Source organism: Rhincodon typus, chromosome 13 (assembly GCF_021869965.1).
Source record: "Rhincodon typus isolate 14 chromosome 13, sRhiTyp1.1, whole genome shotgun sequence".
Taxonomy (NCBI): Eukaryota; Metazoa; Chordata; class Chondrichthyes; order Orectolobiformes; family Rhincodontidae; genus Rhincodon; species Rhincodon typus.
Genome location: NC_063344.1, coordinates 26,220,504 through 26,241,602, shown reverse-complemented (window position 1 = coordinate 26,241,602; position 21,099 = coordinate 26,220,504). Strand labels below are relative to the sequence as shown.

At 42.5% G+C, this 21,099-nt stretch overlaps 1 protein-coding gene across 1 annotated transcript in view; it reads left to right on the top strand.

Moving 5' to 3' along the window:
- LOC125484720 (mucin-2-like) overlaps positions 1-3,156 on the top strand; it is a 47,484-nt gene extending 44,328 nt beyond the window's left edge. The window contains exon 14 of the mRNA XM_048604568.1: positions 2,403-3,156. Coding sequence (XP_048460525.1) covers positions 2,403-2,428 — 26 coding nt within the window. The 3' untranslated portion in view covers positions 2,429-3,156. The remainder of the gene's footprint in view (positions 1-2,402) is intronic.
- The last annotated feature ends 17,943 nt before the right edge of the window (positions 3,157-21,099 follow it).

Below are 21,099 nucleotides of genomic sequence, written 5' to 3'. Positions count from 1 at the left end.
AGCTTTCCTGCTCCTCCGATGCTGCTTGGCCTGCTGTGTTCATTCAGTTCTACATCTTGTTATCTCAGTATTTCCTTCATCTTTTTTGAAACTACACTGACTTTGATAGCAGATCCTGGTCAAGATATTGCACAAAGTAGTTCAGAAGATTCCAGAGAAGATTTTTCCAGAAATGAAGAGAAGTGATCTGCTGCTATTGTTGTGTCAAGATCCATTCTGCTTGTACAGGTGGACAATGGAAGCATATTTATAGTCTCGTTCTACAATCATTTCCATCAGAGCAGAAGATCCATCAAGAAAGCAGTTGATGACACCTGTAGCAGCCAATTGATTGTTTCTTTATTGATGCATGAAGGCTGATGGAAGATGTGGATAAAGTCATTTGCACATCTTTCTTAAATTTGGGCTTTTTCCGTGAACAGCGTTAACCATCGAGTTTGAGGATTGGTGGTGAACCAGTAGTTTGGTGTTGTGGGAGAGATTTCAGAGCATTGTACAATCTTTTCCAGTTTTTTTGGTGTGCATATGACTCATGTTGGCCTGCTTTCTGACTTAACCAAGTGTCCTGCACTTGTCTGAGTGTGTATTGAACAGTCCTGCAGATGTTTCCACATCCTTTTTGGTAAGAAGATGATTCCTGTTATTGATGTTAAACTACATAGAGGTGATATTTCTCTACCAGTTATTTCTGGTTTACCTCATTGTCTTCATCAAACCAAGGCTGATGTTAACAAGAGGTAGGGTCCAAGGCCCCTAAAGCAGAGAAGTAAACTACCCCCTTGAAGTCATCAAGTCATCTTCAGTGCAGTAAGTGTCCACTTTTGCTGCTCATAGGCAACCTTCAAGTTTCTCTGAGATGGATTCCATCATGGCTGTCAGTTCATGCCTTGAGACGTTGCAATGCACTGGACCTTCACACTCTGGGCAACTGGGGATAGATCATAATGTTTATCTGTGAACCAATAAAATGATCAGTCAGCACAACACATGTATTGTTACGTGGACATTCTGCCTATCCCTATGCCTCATGGAGACATAGTCAATTAGATGCCAATGCTGAGAACAGGAGGACATATTGCTGTGATTTGAAAGGTGCAAAACTATCTTGGTGATTAAGAACTCATGCTCAGAGCTCACCTTCACTGTTTAGAATTGCCCACCTTATTTTATTTTCTCTGTTGACCCTTCCCACGTGATTTGTATCAACTCTTGCCTTGAAGTCACCAACGTAACATAAACTTTGTCTGAGTGGTTGACAGTGAGGAGACAGGTATGAGCTTACAGGAGGATACTAATGGATTGGTTGGATGTGCAGATCAATGGTGGATGGAATTTAACCTTGACAAGCGTGAAGTGATTCACTTTGGAAGAAGGAACAAGACAAGGGAGTACTCAATGAATAACAAGGCACTAAGAAGCTCACAGGAATGGAGGAATCGTGGGGTGCTAGTTGACAGATCTTTGAAGGTTGCAGGGCATGATAATAGGGTAGTTAAGGTATATGGATGCTTAACTTTATCAGTCATGGCATAAATTAAAAAAGCAGTGAGGTCATATGGATGTTGTACAGAACTTTGCTAGGCCCCAGCTAGAATACTGCATGCAGTTCTGGTCACCACACGATAGGAAGGATGTGATTCCATTGGAATTGGTACAGAGGAGATTGACCAGGATGTTGCCTGGGTGGAGCATTTCAGCTATGAAGATAGGCTGGATAAGCTCAGGTTGTAAAAGATTGCAAGGGACATGGACAGGGTAAATACAAAGCAGCTGTTCCCCTTAGTCAAAGGGTCAGTAATGAGGGGGCATAATTTTAAACTGTTTACAGGGATTTGAGGGGCACTTGAGGAAAACATTTTTTAACCAGAGGATGGTGGAGCTCTGGAATGTACTGGAAAGCAGGCAACCCTCACAACCTTTAAAAGAGTACTTGAATGAACACCTGAAGTGCTATAACATTTAAGGCTAAGGGCTTATTGCAGGAAAATGGGACTAGTGCAGGTAGGTCAAAGACCCTCTTTTGTACTGTATGATTCTATGATTAACTTGTCTGACTAGATACACTTAGTATCCAAATGTTAAAATCATGTTTAATGTACCAAATTAACCAATTATCAGTCTACAAATGCAGGGGACACTGCCCAATAAATGATCACGCCAACCAATCAGCAAAGTGTGGATAGGTTTAATTAACGAATTATTATTATTGATGGGATTCTTTTCCTATAATCTTTACCAGCTAATCTGTTCATATTATTATATACAATTAATATCTAATTGTACAACCTGTCTTTTGTGGGTGATCAATATCAATTGAAATTTCAATGTACCTTGTATAGAATGACATTTCTACTTATTAGGTTTATGTTGCACTAATGGTGTTAAATTGAATTTCTTTTCAGTAGAGGGAATAAGAAGAGATCAGTGAAATCTGCAATTTATGCTGTACTGCACTTCACATCGCAAGCTGAATAACAGTGTGAGAGTTCAAGTGGGACAAGAATGTTTCATTGTTGTACCATATAATTTAAATTTTACATTTGTCTCCTTTACGATCTTGACCATCTCTGCTCTAATTAAATTATTGTTGATTAGCAATATAATTGGGAATGTCATTAAACCACATCTATTAACATTTCCATTGTTAGATACATGAAACAATTTAAAGCAGGCACACTGTTAACTAAAAGTAACGCTAGAATATTTGAAAAGGTACTCCAAACAATTTTTGTGCTGTTAGTCAGGAAGACCTGGATGTAGATTTTCAAATTATTCCCTGATGTAAAATTGCTATCATATATTATAATATAATTATTAACATTTTTATTTTCAATTTTCTTGAAACCAATCTGATTGAATGACAGAAATTTAAATTTAGAGGCATTTGAATTCCCTTTTCTGTAATCTTGTTGGAGGTGCTTTTGCCTCTACTTCAGTAGTAAATATAATTATTAACATTTATATATTATTGTTAAATTAAACAATATCCCAATGCACCGCTGAGGAACTAGAAAACAAAATACAACCCCGAGCTACATAAAGAGATGTTAGGGCATAAGATCATAAAATATAGAAGCAGAATTAGGCCATTTGGCCCATTGAGTCGGCCCTGCCATTTGATCATGGCTGATGTTTCTCAACCCCATTCTCCTCCCTTCTTCCCAGAACCCTTGATCCCTCTTATTAATCAAGAATCTATCTCTCTGTCTTAAAGACACTCAATGACTTGGCCTCCACAGCCCTCTGCTGCAATGAGTTCCAGAGATTAACCATCCTGTCGCTGAAGAAATTCCTCCTCATCTCAGTTCTAAAGGGTCGACCCTTCAATCTGTGGCTGTGCCCTCAGGTCTCAGTCTCTCCAACTAGTGGAAACGTCTTCTTCATGTCGACTGTATCCAGGCCTGTCAGTATTCTGTAAGCTTCTCTCAGCTAATCCTTCTTAATTTCATCGAGTGCAGGCCTAGAGTCTCAAGTGTTCCAAATATGACAAGCCTCTCGTCCCTGGGATCTTTCTCATAAACCTCTTCTAGATCTCCTTTAAAAGCAATACATCCTTCCTTGGGTACAGGGCCCAAAGCTGCTCACAATATTCCAAATGCAGAATGTCCAGAGCCTTATAACGCTCAGTAGTACTTCTGCACTCTTGTATTCTAGCCCTTTTAAAATTAATGCAAATATTGCAATTTCCTTCTGAACTGTTAACTAAACTTGCATGTTAATCTTACCAGAATCCTGAACGAGGATTCTGCACTGCAAGCTAATTTATTTTGTTTTGCATACTGCATGCATTTGTGCACAATACCATCAGCCTTGTATTGACTGCCCCTTCCATGCTGTTAGATTCCTGAGCCTTTCCATACTCTTTGTCCATGACTTAATCATAGAACCTCTTACAGTGCAGATCAAGGCCATTTGGTCCATTGGATCTGCACCGACTCTCCTAAGAACATCCCATCCAGACCCTCGCTCCGACCCTATCCTCACAATCCCATACTTAGTCCAGACATGCAAGTAATATTCTGGGGAACTGGGTTCAAATTCTGCCCTGGTAGATGTTGGAATTTGAATTCAACAAAAAAAATCTGAAATTAAGAGTCCAACCATGATCATGAATCTGTTGTCGATTGTTGGAAAAACCCATCAGGTTCACTAATGCCTTTTAGGGAAGGAAACTGTCATCCTGCAGACCAAAGATAATGCCTTCAATGCATCCAAGAATTCATTGGGGAAAAGTTTTACTCCTGTACTTCTGGATGTTGGACAACCAGTGTGACCAGATAGAGGTAGAGGAGTGATCGAGAGAGGTGCTAATGAGTTCAAGCTGAATGTCTTTAATGATTATGTGAAAACTGACGTTACGCTGTTGGATGATATTGTCAAGGGACACCAAGAAAATAAGAACTAGGAGAAGGCCCAAGTAGAGAACTGTTAACAATATCGGTTAACCTGGGAGCCAATTAGGAAAGTTGAATGGTTAGCAGTTTTGGAATAGGATCAAGAGCAGGACATATGTTTTCCAGACAAGAATTTAGCGAGGGCATGTGGGAGGTAGGAGAGAAATCCATGGGGAGCTTTAGAGAAAGTTTGGATGGGTGCACTGAGGTGTTGAGAGAAATGGTGGAGGCAGCTGGCCCTAATATCGGTATTAGAGAGTTCTGTGATCAACTCACACTTGCTCTTGGAGATAACATTCACTTCCTAATAATCTCAACATTTAAACTCAAGGTCATCCGTTACAAAAAAAATTATGAGATTGTGACATACATTAATATAAAATTTAATTGCAATGATTGTAGTCAATTTGTTGACCTGAATTTTTTGAACTCACACTTGCATTGGGGATGTATAGTGACAATTTCCTTGTACATTCCTTAAATTTCAATATGTATTCCCAACATACACATCTTTGAACACTATCATAAAATTACCTATATTACATTTGTATGATTATTTATTCCTAAGTAAGAAAATAAGTGGGCAATTTTTGGGCAACCAAGATGATATTATGTAAGCAACCTTGGATTTGTCATGTTCATGAACTTTTGGAGATGATTGTACTAGAGCTATTTGTAACCGGACTTCCAGAAGCAGATGGTGAATGTGACGGAGGGGACTGAGCAAGGGAGCTGAGCAGTTTGCCAGGATCTCCATCAGCAGATGGCGACAGTAGGGGAGGGCAGCCGCAGCATTTGAACAAACTCTCGCTGGAAGAAAGGATGATTTTGTGGGGAAAGGGTTAAGGGAAAGCGGGAGCAGACAGAGCATGGAATTTCTCAGCCCAATGTAACTCACATGGTCATTTTATATACATGGTGTAAATAATTCCTTCTTTATCTTTAATTTCCTGTCCTGTTTGTAATGAGCTAACGCTGGTGGAATAAAAAAATCCTGGCTTCATGATTTTAGACTATCCGTGTGTTACTTCTCATGTGACACTTGTAATTAGTGATTGTCAACATGTTTCTTATGAAGTCGGGCAAATGGAAAACAAAGCAGTGGGAAGTTGGCAGTGGAGTGGAGGTATGGGGTAACAGAACAAGGAACAAAAAACAAAGAAAATTACAGCACAGGAACAGGCACTTCGGCCCTCCAAGCCTGCGCCGATCCAGATGCTCTATCTAAACCTGTCGCCTATTTTCCGAGGATCTGTATCCCTCTGCTCCCTGCCCACTCATGTATCGTGCCCGCCTCTACCACCTCCACTGGCAACGCGTTCCAGTCATCCACCACCCTCTGCGTAAAGAACTTTCCATGCATATCTCCCTCAAACTTTTCCCCTCTCACCTCGAAATTGTGACGCCTAGTAATTGAGTCCCCCACTCTGGGAAAAAGCTTCTTGCTATCCACCCTGTCTATACCTCTCATGATTTTGTAGACCTCAATCAGGTCCCCCCTCAACCTCCGTCTTTCTAATGTAAATAATCCTAATCTACTCAACCTCTCTTCATAGCTAGTGCCCTCCATACCTGGTGAACCTCCTCTGCACCCTCTCCAAAGCATCCACATCCTTTTGGTAATGTGGCGACCAGAACTGTACGCAGTATTCCAAATGTGGTCGAACCAAAGTCCTATACAACTGTAACATGACCTGCCAACTCTTGTACTCAATACCCTGTCCGATGAATGAAAGCATGCCGTATGCCTTCTTGACCACTCTATGGACCTGCGTTGCCACCTTCAGGGTATAAAAGACCTGAACACAGATGTTTCAGAATAGAATAGTTTAAAAAAAATCTGTGTGTGCAGGTTGCAAAATGAAATAAATTTGGAAAAAATAATCTTTTGACTGCAATTTTGTGGCAGGTAGAGTGCACAAATAGACAGCACAGAGGCTTGTAGTAGACTAATACAAGATTACAAGCTCTGTAATTACTCTGTAATTTTAATTTAAAATATTGTAATGAGTCTGTATATACCAGAGGTAGCAGAAAAGCAGTAAGGAAACAAAAGGGAGTAAGCTTGGAAGTCCTCAATATTGATTCTGAAACCCATGAAATTTCAAGGCATCAGATCAAATATGGAAAAGAATAACTACTGCAAATTAACTTCCACCCCTCAGCTAATGAACCAACACTGTTCCATGTGTCACATTAGTAACTATCCTTCCATAAGCAGAAACAAAAGATCTAACAAGTGCCAGACTACCCTATTATGAGTACAAGGTTTTGGAAATAAGGTTTGCTCTTAGAAAGAATGAAAACTAACATTCAAATAGAGGTGGGCACGGGGAAAATGGTCATCCAATGTCATGGGTAGTTGCCAATTATCATTGACTGAGAGGGCTTAGACCAGTGATTTAATTTGATTTATTTATTTATCTATTTATCACATATATTTTGTTACAAAATATAGTGAAAAGTGTTGGATTGTGTCACCACTCTCTGGTGGCATCTTTAAACACAGAAAAATAAACCAAAACATAGAATATAAATGTAGAAGACTAAAGAAATAAAGAAAAAGTGTTTAACTTTAACAGTCCCTCTTGTTAAGCTCTGACATGGGCCTTGTGGCCAGTCACGAGTCCCCCTTTGCCTCAGCCGCAAAAGTTGCCAATCTTCAGCGCCATCCCACCTCCACCGATGCCCACGCCTCTGAGTTCTTGCTGGATCCCATCGATGCAGCCATCACCAATGCCAGTGGGTACCACACCAGCCCAAACTCGACTCCACTGACGCCATGAATCTGCTTCGGCCCACCTTGCTGATGCAACCACTGCCCATGCCACCACTGCTCATGCCACAGGGTATAGTACTGGGCCCAAACTCACATCTCAGTGTCCCAGCTCTCTCGATAGTTTCTCACATTCCCTCTCTCCCATGAGGGACAGACCCTGCTCCTGGGTTTGCTTCAGCCTGGCTCCTGGTCCGTCCAGATGGTCAGCCTTCAAAACAAAGCACATCAATAGGGACAGGTGCTGAGAGAGAAGAACAAGCAAAAGCAGGGGGATGATCCTCCATCTTCTTAACCTCTGTAGTGGGGAAGATGCTTGAGTCTATTATCAAGGAAGAAATAGCAAGGCATCTTGATAGAAATTGTCCCATTGGGCAGACGCAGCATGAGTTCATGAAGGGCAGGTCATGCTTGACAAATCTTTTGGAATTCTATGAAGACATTACAGCAAGGTCGACAATGGGAACCCATTGGATTTCCAAAAGGCCTTCGACAAGGTGCCGCACAAGAGGCTACTGCATAAGATAAGGATGCATGGCGTTAAGGGTAAAGTATTAGCATGGATAGAGGATTGGTTGACTAACAGGAAGCAAAGAGTGGGGATAAATGAGTGCTATTCTAGCTGGCAGTCAGTGACTAGTGGTGTGCCTCAGGGATCGGTGTTGGGACCGCAATTATTTACAATTTATATAGATGATTTGGAGTTGGGGACCATGTGTAGGGTGTCAAAGTTTGCAGATGACACTAAGTTGAGTGGCAGAGCAAAGTGTGCAGAGGACTGTGAAACTTTGCAGAGGAACATAGATACATTGAGTGAGTGGGCAAAGGTCTGGCAGATGGAATACAATGTAAATAAATGTGAAGTCATACATTTTGGTAGGAGTAATAGTAAAGAGGATTATTACTTGAATGGTAAAAAGTTGCAGCATGCTGCTATGCAGAGGGACCTGGGTGTCCTTGTGCATGAATCACAGAAGGTAGGTCTGCAGGTACAACAAGTAATTAGGAAGGCAAATGGAATTTTGTCCTTCATTGCTCAAGGGATTGAGATTAAAAGCAGAGAGGTTATGTTGCAGCTGTACAAGGTGCTGGTGAGGCCACACCTGGAGTACTGTGTGCAGTTTTGGTCTCCTTACTTGAGAAAGGATGTACTGGCACTGGAGGGGGTGCAAAGGAGGTTCACTAGGTTGATTCCAGAGTTGAGGGGGTTGGTTTATGAGGAGAGACTGAGTAGATTGGGATTATATTCATTGGAATTCAGAAGATTGAGGGAGGATCTTATAGAAACATATAAAATTATGAAGAGAATAGATAAGATAGAAGTAGAGAGGATGCTTCCACTGGTAGGTGAAGCTAGGACAAGAGGGCATAGCCTCAAGATTAAAGGGAGCAGATTTAAGACTGAATTGAGAAGGAACTCATTCACCCAGAGGGTTGTTAATTTATGGAATTCATTGCCCAGTGAAGTAGTTGACGCTACTTCAGTAAACGTTTTTAAAGATAAGGTAGATTTTTTTTTAACAATAAAGGAATTAAGGGATACGGTGAGAACGCGGGTAAGTGGATCTGAGTCCACGAAAAGATCAGCCATGATCTTATTGAATGGCAGAGCAGGCTCGAAGGACCAGACGGCCTACTCCTGCTCCTACTTCTTATGTTATGTTCAGCAACTCTGAAGGTATTTTCCCCCTTTTCCTCTCAAGAAGGGAATTTTCAGAGAGTAACCAACTATGTGGGAGGTTTTTAACCTCCACTCACAGGAGGAAGAGCAAGAGGGAGAGAATATTTCTCACCTCCACTGATGCCCACACCTCCGAGTTCTCGCTGGACCCCATCGATGCAGCCATCATCGATGCCAGTGGGTACCACACCAGCCCAAACTCGACTCCACTGATGCCATGAATCTGCTTCGGCCCACCTTGCCCTCACAGGCTGAAAGTTTCAACTCTATTGTCCAATCACAGAGCTTGTAGCCACTCATCAGGGAATCAATCAATCAAGAAATCATCATTATACTGAGTACACTTAAACACACAATCAGTCCTGATCAAAAAAACAAATCAAAAGTCAATCACTGGGTAAACTGGACTCTCACCCACAGTGCCAAGGTGTCTATCCTCCTCCCCTCACTGTTTGATTAAGAGAACCTTGTAAATACAACAAATGAGTTCTAATGATTCTCTTATTAAAACTGTCACATCATCTTTCAGGGTCCGTTGTATGAAGTATTATCTTTCCATATTTTAACTCCACAGTCCATATATGCAATATGCAATATGCAGTGGTCTTGCACTGCCACTGTGTAAAACTGCATAGAGTGTAGACAATTTAGAAATGGGTATCTGTGAGACAATGTGGACCATCATCAGTAAAATTATATTCAACCACAGCCTGTACAACAAGGCCTGACACTTCCTTCACTTTGCCATTACAAACACGTCAGAGATCAATCCTGGATCAATGAAGAGTGTAGGAAGGCATGCCTGGAGCAACATCCAGGCATGTGTTAAAATGAGATGACAACTTGGTGAAACTGCAACACAGGACTACATGCATGTGAAACAGCAGGAACAGCATGCAACAAACAGAGCTAAATGAATATAGTCTAAAGATACAGGTTAGGCCGCTTAGGACCACGATGAGGAGCCATTTCTTCACACAGAGAGTGGTGAGTCTGTGAAATTTTCTGCACTAAAAATGATTGAGGCCAAAACAATGAATGTTTTAAAAGGGATTAGATATAGTTCTTATGGCTATAAGGATCAAAGGTATTTGGAGAAATTGAAAGCAGGGTGCTGAGTTGGACAATCAGTCATGACCACATTAAATGACAGAGCAGGCTCAAAAAGCTGAATGATTGACTCTTGCTCCTTGCTCCTGTTTCCTATTTTTCTAATCAATGGATCAGAGCCAAGTTCTGTGGTACTGCATCCAACTGTGAATGGTAGTAAACAACTAAACAACTAAAAGGTGGAGGAAACTCTATAAATATCACCATCTTTAGTGATGGTGGGGCTCAGCACGTCATTCCTAAAGACAAACATTTGCAGCTCCTTCAGCAAAAGTGCTGTGTGGAAGTGCTGTGTGATAAAAACCTTAAAGCTAATCTTAATGACGCCCTTGGAATCCTAATTAATTCTTCTACGATGTAACCTTGGCTACTTCCCAAAATACACAAAAATACCTCAAATTATTATAAAATGTTCCTTACCAAGAAATCACAGGCTAAACCCTGCAGGGCTGATTTTCCACTGGCCATACAGTCATTATGCCAGTTTAGATAAATGTTGCACATGGGAGCCCTGCAGCATCTCCATAGTGACATACTCAGAAGGAATTGCCCAGGAAATTAAATTTACTGCTGGTTATTTCCTCTACACCTGGAATCCTACAAAAAATCTCTGTAAAAATCAGAGACTTTGCATAGTTCTGATGAAATTCAAAGTATCTACTTAGGAAACGTTAGAGTATTGAATGCATTGTCTAACCCCTGAATAACTATTAAACTGACCCCATACTCATGTCACACACACTCCCATATCCCTTACACCCACCTACCCCAGGACCCAAATGCACCATACACGAGAACCAACAATGACCCTGTCGCCAGGACTAACACAGTCCCGGGACTGACACCTTCCACCCTGATCCACAGCTGAACCAACCCCAGGCCAGTGGACCCAACTCAACCTGACACCCCTTCCATCAGAGTTCGGCACTGATTCCCCTCTGCCCACCAGACAGGACTCAATTTGAACATCAACTGCCTCTCCCTCCCACACTGGACAGAGACACCACTCACATCCCACCAGACCTGCTCGATCTGAAACTCCCAGAGCCGACACACAACTTCACGCCCACAACCATCCCAATTCTCCAGCCTACCCAAACTACATTGAAAACATACATACCCCTGGCCACCTTGCATCCTACTCCCACCCCAGCTGGCACTCTGTCCAGCTAGTACCTTACCCAGCAGATACCCTGTCCCATCTTACACACTATCTCAACCCCAGTTGGCACCCTAATTACCTGACACCATGGCAGATGACCCACTGATACCCTACCCCTTAACACCGTATCTGTGTGGCGCCCTCTGTATATGGCACTCGACGCATAGGGTCGCGCCAAATCCCTACCCAGTTACAATACTCCAATACTGTAACGTCAGATTTACTTTTGTACATAACCTTTGACAGCAGCTGTCAGGACCAGTACATTGCAATACTGCAGCTGGCTGCTGGTTTGTCTTCCTCTGACTGATCTATATTAGCAAAGAACTGTTGGAATGGAAGTGCAATTCTCCATTTCTGAAGAAGACCTCAGTGGAATCTGCTGTCAGAAATGTCAAACTCTGTTTTCTTGTACAAAAAGGACTGCAGTGACAATCTGTGTTTCTGCAGCGAACTTCTCAGTTCAAACCCAAACCCCTGGATTTGGTTATTGCTTTTAAATTACTTTAATCTCTCAGCCTCTTTTGTTTGTCTTTCTGGCAAAAACTATTTGCCCATGAACAATGCTGACCATTTCTGACCCTTCTTTATTGATTGCAGCAAGCACACCCTCACACCAAGGTCACTGTGATTTGGCTGGAACTTTTACAAACCCCAACACAACCAGTGTGACAAGTGCTGATTGTAAGAACAGAAATTGCTATTAGCCCTGCTGAGTTTTTCCAGCAGCTGTGGAGAGAAGCCAGAGTTGATGTTTTGGGTCTGGTGACCCTTCTTCAGAAAGGAGTTTTTTTTCCCCATTTTCCAGTACTTGGCTCATATCCTTGTATGCCCTGGCAATGTAAGTGCACATTTAACTAGTTCCTCAATAGTTATAAGTGCTTCTGCCTCTACCACCTCTACAGACAGTGAGTTCCAGATTCCCACTACCCACTGGATGAAAAAACTTTTCCTCACAGTCCCTCTCAACCTCCTGCACTGTAACTTAAATCTATGCCCCTGGTCATTCTTCCCTCCACCATGCCCCTCAATTTTATGTACTTTAATTTTGCCTCCCTCAGTCTCTTCTGCACTAAGGAGAAGAACCCCAGTCTATCCAATCGCTCTTCATAACTAAAATTCTCCAGTCCAGGCAATATCCTCAATCTCAACTGCACCCTCTCCAGTGCAATCACAACCCTGCTATAATGTGGATTCCAGAACTGCACACAATACTCGACTTGTGACCTAACCAATGTTTTATACAGTTTTATACAGTTCCAGTACAATATTCCCTGCTCTTTGGGTGGCATGGTGGCTCAGTAGTTAGCACTATAGCCTCACAGCGCCAGGGACCCAAGTTTGATTCCACCCTCGGGCGACTGTCTGTGTGGAGTTTGCACATTCTCCCTGTGTCTGCGTGGGTTTCTTTCAGGTGCTCCAGTTTCCTTCCACAGTCCAAAGATGTGCAGGCTAGGTGGATCGGCCTTGCTAAGTTGCCCATAGTGTTGAGGGATGTGTAGATTAGGTGGGTTACAGGGGGATGGGTCTAGGTGGGAGGATCCAAGCGTCAGTGTGGACTTGTTGGACCTAAGGGCCTGTCTCCACACTGTAGGTAACCTATGATCTATGATCTAAACTCTATGCCAGGGGTAATAAAAACAAGTATCCATATGCCTTCTTAACCACTTTAGCTACTTGTCCCACTATCTTAACGGACCAGTGGTCATACACACCAAGGTCCCGCTGATCCTCAGTGCTTCCCAGGGTCCTACTGTTCATCATGGATTCCCTTGTTTTGCTTGCCTTGCCCAAATGTATCACATCACATTTATCCCGATTGAATTCCACTTACAACTGATCAAGCCTTCTGACCAGCCCACCTATATCCTCCTGTAACCTAATGCTGTCCTCCTCACTACTTAGTACCCCACCAATTTTTGTATCATTTGCAGACTTACTGATCAACCCTCCAACATTCAAGTCTAAATCATTTATTTATACTACAAACAGGAAGGGCTGCAACACTGATCACTGGGGATACCCACTTGGCGCAGACATCCAGTCACACAAACACCCTTCAAGCATGACTTCCTGCCACTCAGCCAAATCTGGATGCAGGTTTTCAAATTTCCTTTGATTCCATGGGCTTTTATCTTTGCTATCAGTCTCCCCTATGGGATTTTACCAAAAGCCTTGTTGAAGTCCAAATAGCTGCATCAAATGCTGGATTTTCCCTTCCTCCCTTTCTGAATAATTGTACCACAATGGCTGCCCTCCAGTCTCTTGACACCACCCTGTGGCCAGGAGGTAATTGAAAATTATTGTTATCACCCTGCTATTTCTTCCCTCACCTCACTCAACTGCCTGAGATACATTTCATCCACCTCTGAAGATTTATCTAATTTTAAGCCTTATAAAATACCTTAGGATTTTCCTTTATTTTACCTGCCTTTATCCTTTCATGCTCCTTTTCTACGCTTTCAATTTCCTTTTTAAGTTCCACTTTGCACATTCCGTACTCTTCTAGGACGACTTCTGTGCTGAACCCTTAGTATCTGCCATAAGCCTTCCTTTTTCTCTTTACCCAAACCCATATCTCCCTCGGCAATCAGGCTCACAGGATTTGTTGGTCCTTTCCTTTACCTTTATTGGAACATGTTGGCTCTGTATTCCATCTACTTCCTTCTTGAATGTGTCCCGCTACTCCGACAAGAAACTGCTCCAATTCTCTCTAGCCAAATCATACCTGAACTTATTAAAACCAACCTACTCGCAGTTTATAACTTTGACTTCAGGCCTATTCTTGTCCTTTTCCATGGTAATCTTGAATACATCAGAGAAATGATTGCTGTCTGCAAAATGTTCCCCCACTGATATTTTAACAACTTGCCTGGCTTTATTACCTAAATTAAGTCCAAGATCTCCTCTTCTACATTCTGGCTTAAAAAGCTTCCCTGCATACATTTGAAGAATTCCAATCATTTTAAGAATTCCATTCCCTCTAAACCTTTCAAACCATGACTACCCCAACTAATGTTTGGAAGTTGAAATCGCCTACTATCATGGTATTACTTTTATACTTCTCAGAAATTTGCCTATTTATCTGCTCTTCTATATCACTGTTAGGGGGCTTATAGTACACTGCCAGAAACATGACTGCTTTTCTCTAGTTTTTCAGATTGACCAATATGGCTTCATTTCAGGAGCCTTCTAAGATGTCATTCCCTCTTTCTGTGGTAAATGATTCCCATATCAATATCACAACTCCACCTCCTCTTATAGCTCTTTCCTTGACCCACCTGAAGACACGAGACCCTGGAATACTGAGCTGCCAATCCTGCCCCTCTCTCAACCATGTCTCAGTGATAGCAATTACATCATACCTCCACGTTTTAATTCGTGCCTTCAACTCTTCTGCCTTGTTCATCAGACTCCTTGCATTAAAATAAATGTCATCCAAACTCCCTTACGCCTTAACTGACCTGTAATGTCTATGCCTTCCTGCCTCATTTGCAGTCTCTTCGAATTTTGGATATTCATTTCCCCCTGATAACCCTTCGCTCTGGATCCAACTCCCTTGCCACGTTAGTTTAAACCCTCCTCAAGAGCACTCGTAAACTCTCCACGAGGATGCTGGTCCCATTGCGATTCAGTTCATCGCAAAGTGCTCTTGGCTAAAATTTTGAAATGACACCATAAATGAAAAATTCTGTCCAATAATATTCTCAATAATAAGTTCAAACAGAATTAAAATTTCAGGTCAAGTGAGAGCAGGAGCTGGAACAAAATAATGAGGACAAATTTAGATCAGAACAGTGAGAGTGGAACTGGGACAAAACAGTAGGAGCTGGGATAAAGCAGGGAGTGTCGGAGCTGGTCTGAAGCAAAGAATGCGGGATCAGTGGGAGCTGGGATGAAGCAGAGAGCGTGATGTTAAGTTTATAACTCACTGGAACCAAGAATTTGACTTGATAGAGGTGTACGAAATGATCAGAGGTATAGATGGAGTAGACAGCCAGAGACTTTTTCCTAGGGTGGGGGTAGCTTTTACGAGGGGACATAGTTTTAAAGTGAAAGAAGGTAGATATCGGGGAGATGTCAGAGGTAGGTCCTTTACTCAGAGAGTGGTAGGGGTGTGGAATGCATTGCCAGAGAGCGTAGTGGAGTCGGCCTCATTAGGGGCATTTAAGCGGCTATTAGATAGGCATATGGATGATAGTATAAAGTAGCGGTGGAGGTTAGATGGACCTTAGATTTAGGGTAAAAGTTCGGCACAACATCGTGGGCCGAAGGGCCTGTACTGTGCTGTACTGTTCAATGTTTTAATTATGCACAAGGAAAACACAGGCAAAACTCTGAACAAGAACCCTTTATTTTAGATACTCATACCACCAGACCGACTGTCGACCGAGCCCCAACTCTGCCCTCGCGAGTCACTTGACCAACTGTCTTACAGGGACAGCATCTCCAACTACATACATAACATCCCTCCCCCTTTATTTTAAACAACCCCATTAATCATTAACCACTTTCCTTTTTACTGTCTACCCTTTGAACCCAAAGGTGATCAGCTTCACCCCACAACGACAGGATTTTTAACCAGAACCTGACTCTGGACCTTCATCTTCTTCTGCAGACCTGGCTGACTCTCGGTCAACTCCCTCGTTGGTGGCATATATCTTATGCGTTGCCCTCTGACTCATCTCATTTAGACTCCCCTTCTCTTGGTTGAGTTGTACTCGGCAATTTTGGGCAATATGAAAATTATACCTGCTGCACTGGGCTTCTCGAGTCCAACACTTTGGCTCCTTGTGGCTACTCTTGCCACATTGGCAGTATTCTCTAGTAGGCACCACACTCCGCTGAGTTTCCGCTCTTTGATGTACCCGGGCAGCGTCAGCCAACTGGGTTGCTTCACTGGCAGCCACCTCCATTGAAGTAGCAATTTCAAAAGGTAACGTGAAATTCCAGTCTCTCCTTATTCATAGTTTCTGTTGAAAGGCTTCATGTTAGAGGCCACAAACTAACAGTCCCGTAAGGTATTTGGAGGAACTCTTTAAATTTGTAATGTTCTACTAATCTCTTCAAGGCAGCCACAAATTGGGTGATGGACTCTCCTTCATGTTGTACCTGTTTGTAAAAACAGAACCATTCTGCGATCATCAGCGGCTTTGCGGCAAAATAATTTTCAAACACTTCACATTGCTCTTGAAGTTTTCTTGCCACTCAAGTCTAGTAGCCATTCGCAGCCAGACCTGCTGGGTTTCTCCAGCATTCTCTGCAACATTTGGAAAAGAATTGAGGAGTGAGTAACAGAACAACAGTTAGTTATTTTCTAATTATTGTCGGCTGTTTGCACTCTTTTAGGGGGATGTTTGGGTAGAGCAGCACTGCGGCCAGACACGAAAGGTATGTGGAGTTGAAGGAACCCCAGGAGTTCTGAGCAGCAGGACCACAAATGACTGAGTGTGATTTTTTAAAAAATGCAACATCAGTCCAACAAGAAGTGATAATTGGTGAGTAACTGTTGAAACTTATTTGATTTGGTTTGATTTATTGTCATTATTGTATCTATTGATTTATTGTACCTAAATATAATGAAAAGCTTCAGTTGTGAGCAGTACAAGCAGATCATAGCAAGTAAGGATGTACAGATCTTAGGGCGGAAAAAGACTTGGACAGAGGCATACAGATTACATCGCACAGGACGTGCACTAGGCAAGATCAGTATTATTTGAAGTTACAAAGGCCATTCAGCAGTCTAACAATGGCAGGGAAGAAGCTGTTCTTGAACCTGCTGGTGCGTATGTTCAAGTTGCTGCCTGATGGAAGAGATTGTTAGAGAGTGTTACCGGGATGGGATGGGTCTTTGATGATGTTGGCAGCCTTTTCGCAGCAACAAGATGTGTAAACAGAGTTCATGGATGGAAGGTTGGCTTCCGTGATGGTCTGGGCTGTGCGCACAACCTTCTGTAGTTTCTTACTGTACAGGGCAGAGAAGTTGCCGTACCATACCATTCTGCACCCAGACGGCATACTTTCTATGATGCGTCTGTAAAAATTTTTAGTGAGGAGTAACAAATAGAGCATATGGCAGGACAGTTCAGTCCTATTGACAATGCATTTTGTGTGATTGACAACATCAAGGTTCTTTACACATTGATTGAGAATCTCAGAAGCAGGAAACCTCATTGGCTGAATGAGCTCTAGCTGCAGGTTTCTGAACTTGAGCAGCAGATGGCAGCACTGCAATACATCTGTGAGGCAATGAGCTGTGTAGTTTGCATAATTCTGGAGGTTGCTGCCCCATAGTTTCAGACAAGGCAGGCAGAATGGGAATGGGCAATGCCGGACTGACAACAAGGGCCAGACAGGTAGCGCAGGAGAAACAAAAATCTGGAAAATCTCAAAAGGTCTGGCAGCATCTGTGGAGAGAAAGCAGAGTTAACGTTTCAGGCCCAGTGACCCTTCTTCAGAACTGATTGTAGCTAGGAAAAGGTTGGTATACATGCTGAAGATGGGGTGGGGGCAAGGAGTAAATGATAAATGGAGATGAAGTCCAGAGCAGGAACAAAAACACTTGGGCAGACAAAGGAATAGGTAAAGGTCAGCTTGGGAGAATGAGTAGCTGCAAATGGGGACTGTTAGTGGCTGACAATGCATTGTGTGTGGTAGCAGCCCATGTGAGGTCAGGCCTTCTGTTATAGGGGTTGGGGTAAGGACATGGGAGAAGGGGCTCAGGCCCTAAAAGAGTTGAATTTGATATTAAGTCCCAAAGGCTGCAGGATCCCTAAGTGGAAAATGAAGTGCTGTTCTTCCAACTTGCTTGGAGCTTCATTAGAGCACTGCAGCAAGTCTAAGATGGAGATGTTGGTGAGGGAACATGGTGGTGTAGAAGTGGCAGGCATAAGGAAGTTCAGGGTCATTTTTGTGAACAGAACATAGGTGTCCTGCAAATTGGTCACCTAATCTGCGCTTCTCCCCAATATAGAGCAGACCATATTGTCAGCAGTGAATACAGTAAACTAGATTGTGTGAAGTGTAAATAAATCATTGCTTCACCTGGAAGGTGAGTCTGGGGCCTTGGACAATGAGGAAGTAAATGGGCAGGCGTTACACCTTCTGTGGTAGGAGTAGAGGATGAGAGGGTTAAGGTGTCCCACTAAAATGATTCCCTCCATCATCTACTCTTGTCCAACTAGATCTTTAACTCTCTTTCATTCCGGTGCCATTCTATCAATGGTTCAAGGGCAGAAAAGAATGATTATCACCTATCCCAGCTGACATCTCAAGCTAAACAAGAAGAATGTTTCTATTTCTGTTTCTGTAACATGACTGTTTCTGTTTCAGGAATCTGAAATGTGGACTGCTGGTTTTGATGTGGGCTATTTCTATGAGCCATTGATCTCACTCAGTTTAAATTCCTGATCCAGTACAAGTTAAGCAAAAATAATGCAAATGCTGATGCCCTTAAGACTGACCACAGAAGGAACATACCTTCACCCATCTATAGGTGAATGCGGCTGATGCCATGGCCATGCCTCAAGTCAAAGGCTATAGTCTGATCCTGATTCCTGATGACATTTGGATTAAGATTCAGCAGTGTCACTGAAGCAGCTATAAGTGAGATGCAAACCAGGTCTACACAGACAGAGACTGGTGTGGATTCACCTTTGCTACCTAGCACAGAAGAGGACCTCAGGCAGCTTCAGCAGATTTACGTGAACATCATGTAGTCTGCACTGTTACTGGAAGGCCCAACATCCACCAACACAGTGCCAGCTGAGATAGGAGTCCAAACTAACACAGGAACTGGTGAGGTACTGGAAGAGGATTGGGGAGGAGGATGGAGTTCTCTATTAACTACTTAATGAATGGTGAAGCAAATCATCCTTCTCAACAGCCTCAAGTGTCAAGTGTTGTAATAATCAAACTGGACATTAAGTACCAAAAAAGAAGACAGTCCTGACCAAAAGAATGGTGTTCCTGGCCCGGGATGGCTGCTGATATTCATGACTATTTTAGCAACTGTCAGGGGTGTATTTTGGCCAAAGTTGAGAAAGGACCTCATACCAGCATGGGATGCTTGGTCAACACGAGATGACCAGATGTCCATTTCAGTGATCCATGTCAGATTCACAGTGATCAAAGATGCAGCGTAGAGTTAATGGGCCTGTAGAAACTTTGTAAGAGCGATGTTTTGTTTCGAGCTACACCACTCCCTGTCAGCCAGAGGGTCATGAACAGTGTGAACAATTCAACTGTACTCTATATGTCTGTCTTCATCTTATCTCCTGGGAATAAACTAAATTGCTGGAAAGTCTTAGCAGGTCTGGCAGCATCTGTGGAGAGAAAGCAGAGTTAACATTTTTGGTCCGGTGACCCTGTCCCGAAGAAATGTCACTGGATCCAAAACATTAACTCTGATTTTTCTCCAAAAATGCTGCCAAACCTGCTGAGCTCTTCTAGCAATTTCTGTTTCTGTTTTTGTTTCTGATCTTCAGTTCTTTTTCATTTTTACCTTTCATAGCTGGTTTATGCTTATGTTTGTGATTCTAATAGCACCTCACACTCATCCATGGCTATGCTGTACACTGCCTCTTCTTTGGACAAGACCCAGACTGTCCCAAGGACAATTTCCTTGGGTTCACCATAACTCCTAATGTGAACAGCTAAGTCAATGAGTGGGAAGCTGAGCATCACATGAGGTTAAACCAGGCATTCAAGATGGCGCCCAAGATAATGAGGGAGAAGTGCTGAAGAGAAAGACATTTACCAGTCACAAGACTGATAGGATAGACCATCTAATCAGCACAAGGATATTTCTTCAAAATCAAATATCAGGGGTTGGAATCAGGTACAGGATGTGTGGGACCCTGAATCCATAAAGTCTTCGAAGCAGCTGGACAAGGGTGGCCACATCAATGTTATTGAAGCAATAGCTGGGAGCAACCTCAGAATGTGGTTCAGAGAGGGAAGTTGCTTGAGGTTTGAAGACCAGTGGATGATATGGAGTCAAGCAACTCACTCAGTAGAGTTGCAGAACCTAGAAAAAAAAAGGCTTTGGTGGATGAGGGAGCAAATAGAAAAAGGATTCGTCAGCTGAGTGTAATCCACAGCTTTCATTCCACATATAATCTATAAGTTGTTCCTTGTTAATTTCCCTTCCTGTTTGTAATGACATGATGCCAATGGAATAAAGAATCCCTGCTTTGTGACCTTGTACCTTCTGTGTGTACAAACCCTCTGTTACAATTGCACAATAGAATATTAAACTCTACAGGGAGAAGGAAGACTATTTAATTGAACTAGAAAAATTGATTGCTTAATTGTTTCTATTGCTGTATGAGTACAATCCTATTATCCCTCAGTTTTCAGTGTAAATAATTATGCAAAAATATTAGAAATCTACCCATGGGATGGAAAGCATGGAGCTTACAAATATCTCCTCTGAGATGTGAGAAGTTAGGAGAGATTTAAGAGAGATTTACAGGATGTTGCTGGGAATGGAGGGTGTGTGGAGGAGACACTGGATAGGCTGGGACAGTTTTTCACTGGAGCAGAGGAGGTTGAGGGGTGACCTTATAGACGTTTATAAAATCATGAGGGATATAGATAAGGTGAATGACAGGTGTCTTTCCCCTAGGGTGAAGGATTTCAAGACTAGAGGGCATATTTCTAAAGTGAGAGGAGAAAGATTTAAAAAAGACATGGGGCAATTTTTTTTATGAAGAGGGTGTTTCGTGTGTGGAATAAACTTCCTTGAAAAAGTGGTGGATGCGGGGACAGTTACAACATTTAAAAGACATTTGGATAAGTACATGAATAAGAAATGTTTGGATGGGTATGGACCAAACACAGGCAGGTGGAACAAATTTAAGACAACAAGGTGCAGGGCTGGATGAACACAGCAGGCCAAGCAGCATCATAGGAGCATAGAGGCTGACGTTTCGGGCCTAGACCCTTCATCAGAAAAGGGGGAGGGGAAGGGGGT